Below are 16,202 nucleotides of genomic sequence, written 5' to 3'. Positions count from 1 at the left end.
CGTACTCGGGCCTCTCACTGTCGTGGCCTCTCCTGTTGCGGAGCACAGACTCCGGACGCGCAGGCTTAGTGGCCATGGCTCACGGGCCCAGCCGCTCCGTGGCATGTGGGATCTTCCCAGACCGGGGCACGAACTCGCGTCCCCTGCATCGGCAGGCGGACTCTCAACCGCTGCGCCACCAGGGAAGCCCCAGATATTCCCTTTTTATACTCTATTCCATTATAGGTTATTACAAGATTTTGAGTATAGTTCCCAGTGCTATACTGTAGGTCCTTGATGGTTATCTATTTTATATATACTAGTATGTATATTTTAATCCCAAACTAATTTATCCATCCTCCCTTTCCCCTTTACCATTTCTGACCCAGGACCAATATATTTCATACTCAGAAGACAAGTTCACCTCTCCTTCTTCACCCCATGGTTTCAGATCCCAAGACTCAGTTCCTGCATTGTTCCCACAAAAGACCGCATAAACTGGACAAGTTTGGGGGACCCAGGCCTTGAATCCAAGCATAATGGTAACACCTGCTCTGGGGGTTCCCTGGATTTGTGCCCTGGGATCTCCACATGGCAAGGGCAGAATCAGTCACTGGTGTGTGGGTGTCAGGTCCTGAGAAGCAAGTAGTATTCACAGAACTGAATCCACCCCATTAACAGAGAACCAAGTGGAATTGCCAGGGCCTCCCACCCAGAACGTACACAAGAGAATGCCATGGGAAGAATGGAAAGTGATATTAAGCAGAAACAATACAGAAGCACAAGAGCACAGATGAAACTTCCATTTCATATCCCTTTGCAGAGTCAGAAGCAATAAGTTCTGGGTTTATTTTGAGCGAGATGAGAGGGCACTTTACCATGCCAGGCAAATTAGCACGCACTCTGCCCATTCCTATGCGCTGGACTCTCCAAACCACGCCGCTTTCCTCCAGCACTGACATTAGCCCCTAAGAACAGGACACAGACCTATCAATTAATGATGAATAACCAAGCAGAGATAACCCCCAGCAAATACAGAGGACAATCCTAACATTCGATGAAACAGTCGTTATAAGGGCATCTGTACTGACCAAATAATTCAGGTGACTATTAAACTCTACCTAGAGAATGCTCACAGAGATACAGCTTATGATCCTGGTAATACAGTGAATTTTAAGGAGCCAGTATGTTATCAAATGGGCGGTGGGCTCTCCAAAGCTCAGCAAATATCCCCAAACTTCTAACAGCTGTGCAACGTGGAAAGCAGACCCAGCCTTCCACACAATCCGTGATCACACAGCAATCTGTGATCACACACAGCAAACGCAAACCAGGAGACAGGGCACACAATGAAAGGGCAAGCAACAGAGGACAAAGGACTCTGTGCTGGCTTCATGTGTCCCACTCTGGGAAAGAGCCCCAAGACCAACTTAAGAGATGCACGTTCAGAAAGACACGCGAGAGAGTGGAGACTTCCTGCTGCCAAAAGGACAGGCTTTGCTGGCGAGAAATCAAAGTCGGAGATAAAAGTAAGAGGTAGACTGCGGAAACGGAGATGCTGCTGATGTCAGGAACGATGTTCCTCCGTGGTCACGGAGCCGACCACCACCTGCCTCCGGCACCCTGTTGGCTGGACACCCGACACCTGTCCTGGGAGCTGTCCTGAAAACACAGGGGACGGGTGCACCCGGTACCTGCAGCGGGAGTGGGCGGGGTCTAAGTGGTGGGTTCCCCGGTCTTCCTTACTCTATCCGGTTCTCGACCACCTCCCACTTGTAATAGGGACCGGGAGCCTCCGAGCCCTGGGCACCGCCTGCAGACGGCAGGCACCGGCTCCCTCCACCTTCCGCCAGGCCGTAGCTGCCTGAGTAACAAGGCTTCGGCTTTGCCAGCTGCTCCTCCGCCGGAAGCCGGCCCCGCCTGCCCAGTCAGCCCACCTTCCCGTGGCACCCTGCACGGATGTGGCCCGGGAGCGCTGGATCTCCTCCTCCAGGCGCCGCCGCTCCTCCTCCAGCCGGGCCACGTCCTCCGCCGGCCTCCTCTGCTGGATGATGAACTGCAGCTCCTGAAGCAGGGCCTCCTTCTTGATGAGCGGCAGCCGGTCCCTGTCGGCCTCGGCCATGCCCGGCCAGGACTCGCTCTCAAACTGGGCCAGCTGCCTCTGGATATTTGAGACTCTGCGAGACAGGGACACTGAAAACTCCATGAACTTCATTTTTAAAATTCTCTTCACAATACAGGCGCTAAAATCCTCAACTAAGTATTAGCAAATTGAATCCAACATAACACAAAAAGATTTACACCACAACCATCAAGTGGAATTTATCCTAGATGTGCTGGTTCAACATTCAAAAATCAATTAATATAATCCATCACAGCAACAGATTAAAAAAGAAGTTCATGTGACCATATCAAGAGATGCAGAACAAGCATCTGACAAAATCTAGCATTCATTTAGTATATATGAAAAACAAAACCAAAAACACCCCTCTAAAATAGAAATAGAAACTTCCTCAATTTGATAAAGCACAGCTACAAAATAATAATAATAATACCATTATGTTTTTAATTTTTTTATTAATTTATTTTGGGCTGTGTTGGGTCTTCATTTCTGTGCGAGGGCTTTCTCTAGTTGTGGCAAGTGGGGGCCACTCCTCATCACAGTGTGCGGGCCTCTCACTATCGCAGCCTCTCTTGTTGTGGAGCACAGGCTCCAGACGCGCAGGCTCAGCAGTTGTGGCTCACGGGCCTAGTTGCTCTGCGGCATGTGGGATCCTCCCAGACCAGGGCTCGAACCCATGTCCCCTGCATTAGCAGGCAGATTCTCAACCACTGCGCCACTAGGGAAGCCCCAATACCATTCTTAATGGTGTGAAGCTCAAGCTTTCTCACTGAGATCAACTTCAAAACAACGGTTTACCCCATCACTAATCCTTTTCAACGTCATATGGAAGTCCTAACTAACGGAATAAAATAAAAGGAATACACTGTGCACAGATTGGAAAGAAAGACATAAAACAGTCCTTGTTCACAGCTCACATAATCATCTATGAGGAAAACCCAAAAGAAACTGATAACAAAAAAAAATTTCCCCTGGAACTCTTAAGCAATTAGTGCAAGATTGAAGGATACAAGCTTATACAAAAGTCAATTGCTTTCCTAAATACCATCAATAAACAAGTGGATCTGAAATTTAAAACACAATACCATTCACATGGCACCCCCAAAAATGAAATACTTAGTTATAAGTCTAACCAAACTTGTACAAGACCTATACAAAGGAAATTACAAAACTATGATGAACTGAAACAAAGAAGAACTAAATAAATGAAGAGACATTCCATGTTCATGGATAGGAAAGATTCGACACTGTCAAGATGTCACTTCTTCCCAGCTTGCTCTATAAATACAAAACAATCCCAATCAAAATTCTAGCAACTTATATTTGTGGACATAAAGAAATTGATTCTAAAGGGACAACAGGCCCAGAACAGTCAACACAATACTGAAGGAAGAGAACAAAGCTGGAGAACTGACACTATGAGACCTCAAGACTTAATATAAAGCAGTACAGTAATCAAGATAGTGTGGTACTGGCAAAAGAATATGATAGCAAAGACAGTCTTTTCATCAAATGGTGCTGGAACAACTGGACATCCACATGCAAAAAAAAAAAATCATCTAGACACAGACTTTACACCCTTCACAAAATTTAACTCAAGACCTAAATATAAAAGGCAAAACTGTAAAACTCTTAGGAGATTACATAGGAGAAAACTAATAAGACCTTGGTTTGGAAATGTTATTTTAGATAAAATACCAAAGGCATGATCCATGAAAGAAATAATGGGTAAGTTCAACTTCATTAAAATTAAAACTTCTGCTCAGTGAAAGACAATGCCAACACATGTGAGACAACAAATCACAGACTGGGAGGAAACATTTCCAAAAGACACATCTGATCAGAACTGTTATCCAAAATATAGAAAGAATACCTAAAACTCAACAGTGAGAGAACAAAGAACTCAATTAAATGGGCCAGAGACCTTAATGGACACCTCACTGAAGAAGATAGACAGCAAAGCATATGAAAAAAAGATGCTCTAAATCATACATCACCAGGGAAATGAAAATTAAAACAACAGTGAGATTCTACTACACACCTATTAGAATGGCCAAAATGAAGACACTGACAACGTCAAATGCCGGTGAGGATGTGGAGTAACAGGAACTCCCATTCACTGCTGGAAGGAATGCAAAACGCTACAGCCACTTTAGCAGCTTCTCACAAAACTAAACATACTCTTACCATGTGATCCAGCAGTCACACTCCTTGGTGTTTACCCAAAAGAGCTGAAATTTTATGTCCACACAAATCTACACATGGATGTTTTTAGCAGCTTCGTTTATAACAGACAAATCTTGGAAGCAATCTGTTTCCATCTCACTGCTTATTAATTTTGTCCTGCTTTTATTTATATCATCTATGTATCAAGAAACAGTTTCCTTTATGTTTTTACATTTTATCAATGGAAATATGTTTATTCCATCAATAAAATTGTACGTAGGATAAAAAAATAAACTTGGAAGCAACCAAGATGTCCTACTTTAGTAGATGAACAGAGAAATAAACTATGGTACATTTAAACAATGGGATATTATTCAGCACTAAAAAGGAATGAGCCATCAAGACATGAAATACAGGAAGGAAACTTACACAGTATTATAAGTGAACGAAGTCAATCTGAAAAGGCTACATACTGCATGATTATATGTATATGACTTTCTGGAAAACTATGGAGTTAGTAAATACTCAGTGGTTTTCATAGGTTAGTGCTGAGGAAGGAAAGAGTAGGCAGAGCACTGTGGATTTTTAGGGAAGTGAAAAGACTGTACTGAATACCATAATATTGGATACATGTCATTATACATTTGTCCAAATGCACAGAATGTACAATACCATGAATGAACCCTAATGTAAAGGAACGATGGACTTCAGGTGATTATGATGTGACAATGTAGGTTCATGAATTTTAACAAATGTACCTACCCTCTGGTACATCTCTGGAGATGTTTATAGTGAGGGAGGTTATATGTGTAGATAGGTAAGAAGTACATGCGAACTCTATATTGTCCACTGAGTTTTGCTGTAAACCTGAAAATGCTCTAAAAAATAAAATATATGTAAAATATAAAATATACGTAAGAAGGTGAAATGCAATGTTCTTTCATGAATAATCTACCTAAGTAGTTACCTAGACATTTTAAAGGTTATTCACTGTAACCTTACAGGTTACACCTCTAGAAAATAAGAAATCACTCACTGTGTTTGGTAAATGTTACAGCAAAACATGTAACAATTACTTGCTAAGCATAGCATTGACCTATTTTCTGAGTTTAGTACAGCCTGGCAAATTCCAGCCTACACTGTGCATTTTCAGAACAAACATGCAAAATGCCCAGAGGAATATTCACAAGAGGCAACATTCCCTCAAAAAATACGAGCAAGCTAAAGAGAAGAAGTATATGATTAATAATGTGACCACTGTAGATAATCAATATGGATAATGAATTTTGAAATATTACATGTGGAAATTTTAAAGTCCAACACTACTACATCATAACAAGCAAGAACAAATTGAATATAAAACCACTTAGCAAACCGAAGACCTAGGTCAGTTAATGCTTGTCCTTAGCAGGGAGTCATGTGAGCTACTTCTGTTGATATTTTTACATTTTCTAAGAAGCCAAGAAAAGTGAAACTCCAGACATACATAAATTATACACAATGATGAGAGCCAATTATTTAGCCAGAAAGTATCCTCCTTACACTAGCTGGTATCCTGCTGTTTTGTCTTCAAGATAGTATTTCATTTTTGACGACAGAAATTTCTTTTTGATATGCTTTATAGCTTTAAGTAGGACATATTTTAAACAACTGTGTTTTAACATGTTACCAAAGGGTGAAAAGAGATAAAGTCGCTAAGCAGGTGACAGTAATGCTAAAGCAGTGGGACAATATTGAAAACAAGGGGCCCTAAGCATTTGAGGAGAAATATGACGTCTTAATTGTCTCAGTTTTGCCCATGTTCTAAAATTAAGACTAGGAAAGATAAACAAACAGGCACAAATATAGTCAAATATTGAATTTCAGAAGCCAGACTATTCATTATTATTTAGGTCAATATAAATAATTGCATCTAAATTCTTTCAAATAAAATGAAATGGAATATCTACTGCTATTACCTGTTACTCTAGTACTTAAAATGTCTTTGAAAACAATTATGTGTGGCTTTTTCCATTAATGGCTCAACATTAACCTATTGAGCCAAATAAATAAAAGGAAAAAACAATAGTTTAACTTAGGCTGGTCTGAGGGACTGATAGTCTAAGAGGAAGGAAAAAGGGAGTTCTCAGCCAGAAGGATAAAAAAAAGCTGAAAAAATCTCCATTCTTAATGAATCAGATCTTTACAAGTGTTAGCAATATTTTGAATTTGACATTTTAAATGCACTTGACATTTTGTTGCATGTATTCGGAAGCTAAACAAAAAATGAGAATCCATTATTTTGTATTACATTAGACACTGCATTTTGGTAAAATTGTAGGTAGACACATACTGAACTGTGTTCAATTTCTCTCCAGGGAAAAAGAAGTAAGCAGAAGGCAAGATTTTTTAAATGAGTGTCTTACCTCTTTCTGGCCTCCTCACATTGCCAATTAAGTCTGACTTGGTCTACAAGGTTTGCTTTATCATCAAATGCAAACTTTGGGGAATAAAAGAAAAATAATAAAAATTCATATTAAAACATTTTCAAAATTGTAAATTCATTTAAATTTCAGCAACAGTTAAAAATACTCTTTTAATTCTTCTTTAAATTTCAATTTTTCAAAGCACTGGAAGGAAATGTACCAAATAAAATTCTGTTGCAATCTCTGACCAGAGGGGTTTGGGAATCCGGGTTTAATATTATATAAACAGTGGACTTTTTTTCCCCAGTGGAAAAATATTTGTTTGTTATTATATCAAACAAAATTGAAGTTTTTGTTTTTGTTTTTGTTTTTTGTAGTACGCGGGCCTCTCACTGTTGTGGCCTCTCCTGTTGAGGAGCACAGGCTCCGGACACGCAGACTCAGCAGCCATGGCTCACGGGCCCAGCCACTCCGCGGCACGTGGGATCTTCCCAGACTGGGGCACAAACCCATGTCCCCTGCATCGGCAGGGGAACTCTCAACCACTGGGCCACCAGGGAAGCCCAGAATTGAAGTTTTTAAAGAAAGAAATAATTTATTAAGAGTTGATACAAAGGTTTAAAATGTTATCCCATTTTGTACACTGTTCTCAAATATCCAGTTTCTCAATGAATATGGAATGATCATGTCCTACTAAGAAATAATAAAACCTGAAGAAGACAAACTAGTATGTGTTTGGGATATAGGATAACTCTCTCCAATATGGTATGCTATATAAAAGAACAAAATGTAAAAATAAGGAAATCAAAGAATAAAAATGACTGGGATTGGGCAATATTACTTTAAGAGCTAGAATATAAAATGTGGTGTTCTGGATCCAATCAGTAGTTGTATTTAAATATTTTTCCTACTAATTACACTGAAGTGATCGACATGCTAGACAAAACAAAAAGACCTATACGAAACACAACTGTGGCTTACTTTTTTTCATTCCTGGAAATGTCATAAAAATGTATTTTCAATAAATCCTTCAGGGGCTTCCCTGGTGGTGCACGGGTTAAGAACCCTCCTGCCAATGCAGGGGACACGGGTTCAATTCCTCGTCCAGGAAGATCCTACATGCCGTGGAGCAACTAAGCCTGTGCACCGCAACTACTGAGCCTGTGCTCTAGAGCCTGCAAAGCCACAACTACTGAGCCTGCATGCTGCAACTAATGAAGCCCGCGCACCTATAGCCCATGCTGCACAACAAGAGAAGCCACTACAATGAGAAGTCCGCGCACCACAACGAAGAGTAGCCCCCGCTCGCTGCAACTAGAGAAAGGCTGCACACAACAACAAAGACCCAACGCAGCCAACAATAAATAAATTTTTAAAAAATCCTTCTAGGTGTAGACTTGACTTTATTAGATCATATATTATGACCACTGAGTCTTTTTCCTTTTAATAACTTCATGTCAACAAATATTTAAGAACATTCTACTTGAATGATTAGTAATTTATTTGTTGATACACATTTTGATAAGTTTCTATTGTGAATTTCTCTATACGTGTATTGCCTTGGAAATATACTGAATGACAAGATGAAGAAGTGGCTTATGGTGCACTGAAAATTCTCCAATGAAATGAGTCACAATCATATATTTAAACAGTTCTATCAGCTCCCCCTTTCCACAAACTCTGCTCAGTATACATATTTAGATATGAAGTTTGACATCTTCAGAAACTTTCCAGAGGGGAAATGCTCTACTTGTCTTTTCATCACCCTCTTTATCACTGAGCTGATTCTTCAGTGAGATTAATACACTTCACTCCTTAACTCTCTTCTAAAAGTAATTTACAAACTTGTAGGCTTCACTCTTCTTTGAGACAAATAAAAATGTTTTAGTCAAAAACAAAGCAACCTACAATTAAAAAATACCAAAATGGCTCCTGTCTGTTTCTATATAGTCCTATACCATGTACCACAAATTCCAAATTCCAATGTTATGCTGATATTGCTTATAAGTCTCTGGTTACAAATCCCTATTCTTGAAAAACATGTCATATACCTAACACCTGCCCTCAAAACTGACTCACAATATTAGCTAAAATAGATACACTTCTAAGTTGGCCCTCAACAATCTTCACTTTCTGTTATTCAGCCCAGGTGTGTTCACCTCTACTAGAAAGTAGGTTGGACCCAGTGACTTGATTCGATCCAACAGAAAAAAGCAAAGGTAAAGAAAAGTCATTTCTGTGATTAGGTTACAATGGATTGTTACTCCCATCATGTTAGGTGACTTTCTCTATTGCCTTCTCAGCTTGCACATTTTGGTGAAACAAACTGCCATGCTGAAGAGTATAGGTGATTTACAATGTTGTGTTAGTTTCAGGTGTATAGCAAAGTGAATCAGTTTTACATATACATGTATCCACTCTTTTTAAAATTATTTTCCCATGTAGGTCATTACAGACTGTTGAGTAGAGTTCCCTATGCTATAGAGTAGGTCCTTATTAGCTATAAACTTTACACATAGTAGTGTCTATATGTCAATCCCAATCTTCCAGTTTATCCCTCCTCCCCTTTCCCCGTCTAACCACAGTTTGTTTTCTACATCTGTGACGCTATTTCTGTTTTGTATATAGGTTCATTTGTATCATTTTTTTGATTCCACATATAAGCAATATCATATGATACTTGTCTTTCTCTGTCTGACCTACTTCACTTAGTATGGTAATCTCTAGTTCCATCCATATTGCTGCAAATGGCATTATTTCATTCTTTTTTATGGCTGAGTAGTATTCCATTGTATATATGTACCACATCTTTATCATTCCATGGTCAATGGACACTTAGCTTGCTTCCATGCCCTGGCTATTGTAAATAGTGCTGCAGTGAACACTGGAGTGCATGTATTTTTTCGAATTATGGTTTTCTCTGGATATATGCCCAGGATTGGGATAGCAGGATCATATGTAGCTCTATTTTTAGCTTTTTAAGGAAGCTCCATACTGTTATCCATAGTGGCTGCACCAGTTTACATTTCCAACAACAGTGGAATTTATTGCTTGTAGACTTTTTGATAATGGGCATTCTGACTGCTGTGAGGTGATACCGCATTGTAATTTTGATTTGCATTTCTCCGATAATTAGTGATGTTGAGCACATTTTCATGTGACTTTTGGCCATCAGTATGTCTTATTTTGAGAAATGTCTACTTAGATCTTCCACCCATTTTTTTGATTGCCTTGTTTCTTTTTGATATCCAGCTGCATGAGCTGTTTGTATATTTTGGAGATTTATCCCTTGTTGGTCACTGCAAATATTTTTTCTCATCTGTCTTTCCCTAGTCTTTTCATTTTGTTTATGGTTTCCTTTGCTGGGTAGAAGATTTTTAGTTTAATGAGGTCCCATTTATTTACTTTTGTTTTTATTTTCATTACTCTAGGAGGCGGGTCAAAAATGATCTTGCTGTGATTTATGTCAAAGACTGTTCTTCCTATGTTTTCCTCTAAGAGTTTTATAGCGTCTGGTCTTACTAACCCATTTTGAGTTTATTTTGTGTATGATGTCAGAGAATGTTCTAATTTCATTCTTTTACATGTAGCTGTCCAGTTTTCCCAGCACTCCTTATTGAAGAGACTGTCTTTTCCCCCTTGTACATTCTTGCTTGTTTGGTCACCTAATCTGAGACTTCCTAATTGACCTGACACTTTGACTGCAGTTTTAAAACCCACATATCAAGAGCTAATATAGGATATCATATGTACTTATGATATTGGGCATAGCTTTTTGGTATTTTTCTCTACAGTAACATGATGTAGTAAGACAGTGCTGGAGTTTAATCATCAGAGATGTAATTCTGAACCCAGACTTGCCTCTTTCAGCTTTAACACCTTAGGTAACCTGGCACTTTAGTCTCCTCATCATACTACGTAACAGAGATGGGAACAACTGGTTACAATGAGGTCAGACGTGCAAAGATGCCTGTCCCCATACACTTCAGAGTTTCGTCAATAAAAATAATTTACTGCTATTGTTATTATAACTCTGTAACAAGCTTCACACCAAAAGGTTTAGGACATTCTATATAAATCATTATAAAAGTCTTTGATCTAACCCGTTTCTCCTCATGCTAGTTAGAAATAAATACATTCTAATTCTAACCTCCTGACAAGAAGCAATGACTAATTAAAGAAACGGAGTGAGTCAGACTTCTTTCCTTCTCTCAGTCACTCCAAAATCTTTAGAAAAAAAAATTATTTTTTGGGTTAACAGATTCTTCCCTGTGTGTTACAGTTAGTGACCATATTCTTTAAACCACATAATACATGTGGTTGAAAATGTACAAGTGTACTATTAGGAAAAATGAGGGGAAAACTGAAAGTAGGCTGTTCCAGAAAATTCAAGAAATAGTCATTATTTACTATACTTCCAAAAGAGGAAACGTTTGCTGAGTTTCAAAATAGTAGCTAATTATTTTTTTTCTCATTTTGAACATTTAATGAGTAGTACTGTTAACAACACAAGATTTACAATCAAACAAGAATAAGCTGTGTGACCTTAGCTGTGTCACTTCACCTCTCTGAGCCTCAAATTCCAAACCTGCAATATAACAATTTTTTTAACATCTTTATGGGAGTATAATTCCTTTACAATAGTGTGTTAGTTTCTGCTTTACAACAAACTGAACCAGTTATACATACACATATGTTCCCATCCATTCTGAGGGTTGTCTTTTGGTCTTTTTTATGGTTTCCTTTGCTGTGCAAAAGCTTTGAAGGTTCATTAGGTCTCATTTGTTTATTTTTGTATTTCCATTTCTCTAGAAGGAGGTTCAAAAAAGATTTTGCTGTGATTTATGTCATAGAGTGTTCTACCTATGTTTTCCTCTAAGAGTTTGATAGTTTTTCTCCTTACATGTAGGTCTTTAATCCATTTTGAGCTTATTTTTGTGTATGGTGTTAGGGAGTGATCTAATCTCATACTTTTACATGTACCTGTCCAGTTTTCCCAGTACCACTTCCTGAAGAATGCAGTTGTTACTTCTCCTTTTTCATTTCTAATTCTATTGAGTCTTCTCCCTTTTTTTCTTGCTGAGTCTGGCTAATGGTTTATCAATACTGTTTATCTTCTCAGAGAACTAGCTTTTAGTTTTACTGATATCTGCTATCGTTTCCTTCATTTCTTTTTCATTTACTTCTGATCTGATTTTATGATTTCTTTCATTCTGCTAACTTTGGGGTATTTTTGTTCTTCTTTCTCTATTTGCTTTAGGTGCAAGGTTAGGTTGTTAATTCGAGATGTTTCCTGTTTCTTAAGGTAGGATTGATTGCTATAAACCTCTCTTAGAACTGCTTTTAATGCATCCCATAGGTTCTGGTTCCTCGTGTCTCCACTGTCATTTGTTTCTAGGTATATTTTGATTTCCTCTTTGATTTCTTCAGTGATCACTTCGTTATTAAGTACTGTATTGTTTAGCCTCCATGTGTTTATATTTTCAACAGATCTTTCCCTGTAGTTGACATCTAGTCTCATAGCATTGTGGTCGGAAAGGAAACTTGATACAATTTCAATTTTCTTAAATTTACCAATGCTTGATTTGTGACCCTAGATATGATCTATCGTGGAGATGTTCCATGAACACTTGAGAGAAATGTGTATTCTGTTGTTTTTGGATGGAATGCCCTATAAATATCAATTAAGTCCATCTTGTTTAATGTATCATTTAAAGCTTCTGTTTCTTTTTTTATTTTCATTTTGGATGATCTGTCCATGGGTGAAAGTGGGTTGTTAAAGTCCCCTACTATGAATGTGTTACTGTCAATTTCCCTTTTATGGCTGTTAGTATTTGCTTTATGTATTGAGGTGCTCCTATGTTGGGTGCATAAATATTTACAATCGTTATATCTTCTTCTCGGATTGATCCCTTGATCATTATATAGTGTCCTTCTTTGTCTCTTGTAATAGTCTTTATTTTCAATCTATATTGTCTTAGATGAGAATTGCTACTCCAGCTTTCTTTTCATTTCCATTTGTATGGAAGATCTTTTTCCATTCTCTCACTTTCAGTCTGTATGTGTCCCTAGGTCTGAAGTGGGTCTCTTATAGACAGCATACATATGGGTCTTCTTTTTGTATCCATTCAGGCAGTCTGTGTCTTTCGATGGAAGCATTTATCCACTTACATTGAAGGTAATTATCGATGTGTATGTTCTTATTCCCATTTCTTAATTGTTTTGGGTTTGTTACTGTAGGTCTTTTCCTCCTCTTGTGTTTCTTGCCTAGAGAAGTTCGTTTAGCATTTCTTGTAAAGCTGGTTGGTGCTGCTCCACTCTCTCAGCTTTTGCTTGTCTGTGAAGTTCTAATTTCTCCATCAAACCTGAGTGAGATCCTTGCTGGGTAGTGTAATCTTGGTTGTAGGTTTTTCTCCTTCATCACTTTAAATATGTCCTGCCAGTCCCTTTTGGCTTGCAGAGTTTCTGCTGAAAGATCAGCTGTTAATCTTATGGGGATTCCATTGTGTGTTATTTGTTGTTTTTCCCTTGCTGCTTTTAGTATGTTTTCTTTGTATTTAATTTTTGATAGTTTTATTAATATGTGTCTTGGTGCGTTTCTCTATGGATTTATGCTGTATGGGACCCTCTGTGCTTCGTGGACTTGATTAACTATTTCCTTTCCCATACTGGGGAAGTTTTCAACTATAATCTCTTCAAATATTTTCTCAGTCCCTTTCTTTTTCTCTTCTTCTTCTGGGACCCCTATGATTTGAATGTTGGTGCGTTTACTGTTGTCCCAGAGGTCTCTGAGACTGTCCTCAGTTCTTTTCATTCTTTTTACTTTATTCTGCTCTGCAGTAGGTATTTCCACTATTTTATCTTCCAGGTCGCTTATCCGGTCTTCTGTCTCAGTTATTCTGCCATTGGTCCCTTCTAGAGTATTTTTAATTTCATTTATTGTGTTTTTCATCATTGCTTGTTTCCTCTTTAGTTCTTCTAGGTTCTTGTTAAATGTTTCTTGCATTTTCTCTATTCTATTTCAAACATTTTGAATCATCTTTACTAACATTATTCTGAATTCTTTTTCAGGTAGACTGCCTATATCCTCTTCATTTGTCAGGTCTTGTGGGTTTTTATCCTGCTCCTTCTGCTGTGTGTTTTTCTGTCTTCTCATTTTGCTCATCTTACTGTGTTTGGGGTCTCCTTTTTGCAGGCTGCAGGTTCGTGGTTCCCGTTATTTTTGGTGTCTGCCCCCAGTGGTTAAGGTTGGTTCAGTGGGTTGTATAGGCTTCCTGGTGAAAGAGACTAGTGCCTGTGTTCCGGTGGATGTGGCTGGATCTTTTCTTCCTGGTGGGCAGGTCCACATCTGGTGGTTTGTTTTGGCGTGTCTCTGGCCTTATTAAGTTTTTTGGCAGCATCTCTGCTAATGGGTGGGGTTGTGTTACTGTCTTCTAATTTTTTGGCATAAGGTGTCCAGCACTCTAGCTTGCTGGTGTTGAATTCAGCTGGGTGTTGGTGGTGAGATGGAGATCTCTGGGAGGTTTTTACCATGTGATATTACGTGGAGCTGGGACATGTCTTTTGGACCAGTGTGGAGAAAAAGAAAGCAATGAAGGGAGGGAGGGAGGGAGGGAGGAAGGGAGCGAGGGAGAGAGGGAGGGAGGTAGGAAGGAAGGAAGCAAGGAAGGAAGGAAGGCAGGAAGGAAGGAAAGAATGCAAGAAAGAGGATAAAGTAAAATAAAGATAGAACAAAATAGAATTATTAAAATAAAAAATAATTATTAAGAAAAAAAAATTTTTTTAAGTAAGAAAATAACCAGACGGGCAGAGTCCTAGGACAAATGGTGAAACCAAAGCTATACAGACAAAATCTCATATAGAAGCATACACATAGACACTCACAAAAAAAGGAAAAGGGGAAAAAATAATATATCTTTTAATATATTAAAATTCTCAAAATCTACCTCCACAATTTGGGATGATTTGGGGGCTCTGGCTCACTCAGGCTGCGGGGAGGGCAGGGTCTGGATGCGGGGCGAGCCCATGTGGCAGAGGCCGGCATGACATTGCAGCAGCCTGAGGCTCGCCGTGTGTTCTCACTGGGAAGTTGTCCCTGGATCACGGTACCCTGGCAGTGGCAGGCTGCACAGGCTCCCGGGAGGGGAGGTGTGGAGAGTGACCTGTGCTCACACACAGGCTTCTTGGTGGCAGCAACAGTGGCCTTAGCGTCTCATGCCCATCTCTGGGGTCCACGCTGTTAGCCGCAGCTCGCGCCTGTCTCTGGAGGTCCTTTAAGCAGCACTCATAATCCCCTCTCCTTGTTCACCAGGAAACAAAGAGGGAAGAAAAAGTCTCTTGACTCTCAAGCAGGTCCAGACTTTTCCCCAGACTCCCTCCCAGCTAGCCGTGGTGCATTAACCCCCTGCAGGCTGTGTTCACGCTGCCAACCCCAGTCCTCTCCTTGCGCTCCGACCGAAGCCTGAGTCTCAGCTCCCAGCCCCGCGTGCCATGGCAGGTGAGCAGACAAGCCTCTTGGGCTGGTGAGTGCCAGTTGGCACTGATCCTCTGTGCAGGAATCTCAATGCTTTGCCCTCCGCACCCGTTTCTGTGCTCTCCTCCGTGGCTCCGAAGTTCCCCCCCCACCACCTGCAGTCTCCGCCCGCGAAGCCCCTTCTAGTGTGTAGAAACTTTTCCTCCTTCACAGCTCCCTTCCACTGGTGCAGGTCCCATCCCTATTCTTTTGTCTCTGTTTATTCTTTTTTCTTTTGCCCTACTCAGGTACGCAGGGAGTTTCTTGCCTTTTGGGAGGTCTGAGGTCTTCTGCCAGCGTTCAGTAGGTGTTCTGTAGGAGTTGTTCCACGTGTAGATGTATTTCTTATGTATCTGTGGGGAGGACAGTGATCTCCGCGTTACTCTTCCACCATCTTCCTCCTGCAGTAGCTAATTATTTCAAGATCTGAGTTTTATGTCAATCTATTTTCTTTATTCTCTCATCTTTTTCTGTCTTCACCTTTCCACTTACACATCTCTGTTTAATAAGTCCTAGGAAAAAGAAGCAGTCCAAGTGGCTTTCTATTTGGTAAAAACTTAACAGCAAATGTCACTCAATGACATTACAAAAGTACTGCTTTTAAATATTCACAGTCCAGTTTCAAATACTGATTCCCAACCCTCGCCTAACTCAAAGATTCACACATTATCAAAAGTGCATTTTGAAATTCTACCAAGTCTCAAACAAAACTAATTTTAATTCAGCTAAATTTCCCAACCTTTTTTCAGAACAATGACAAACGTATCAAAGTAGAAGCCAAGAGTGCCTCAGCTACAAAGACTTTAGTAACCTAGTGTTGTAAAGTCAATCCTCAGGCAACCAGGGGAAAAATCCATTCTGCCACCTATTTTTATAAGTAAAGTTTTATAGGAACATAGCCACACCAATTTGTTCTTCTAGAACCTATGGGTCCTTGTGTACTAGATGGCAGAGCTGAATAGATGACAGACACCACATCCCTGAAAAGCCTAATACATTCACTGTCTGATCCTTTTAC

General features: G+C 39.7%; 1 protein-coding gene across 1 annotated transcript in view; it reads right to left on the bottom strand.

The window, feature by feature from the left end:
• The window catches only part of LOC112394901 (protein WWC3-like), a gene marked incomplete at its 3' end in the record, with an annotated part of 57,784 nt that overhangs the window by 26,496 nt on the left and 15,086 nt on the right, over positions 1-16,202 (bottom strand). The window contains 2 exon segments of the mRNA XM_024737908.1: positions 1,917-2,156; positions 6,673-6,746. Coding sequence (XP_024593676.1) covers positions 1,917-2,156; positions 6,673-6,746 — 314 coding nt within the window.

Source organism: Neophocaena asiaeorientalis, unplaced genomic scaffold (assembly GCF_003031525.2).
Source record: "Neophocaena asiaeorientalis asiaeorientalis breed wild unplaced genomic scaffold, Neophocaena_asiaeorientalis_V1.1 scaffold580, whole genome shotgun sequence".
NCBI lineage: Eukaryota > Metazoa > Chordata > Mammalia > Artiodactyla > Phocoenidae > Neophocaena > Neophocaena asiaeorientalis.
Note: the sequence above shows the minus strand (reverse complement) of the source record. Positions and strands in the feature narration are given on the sequence as shown.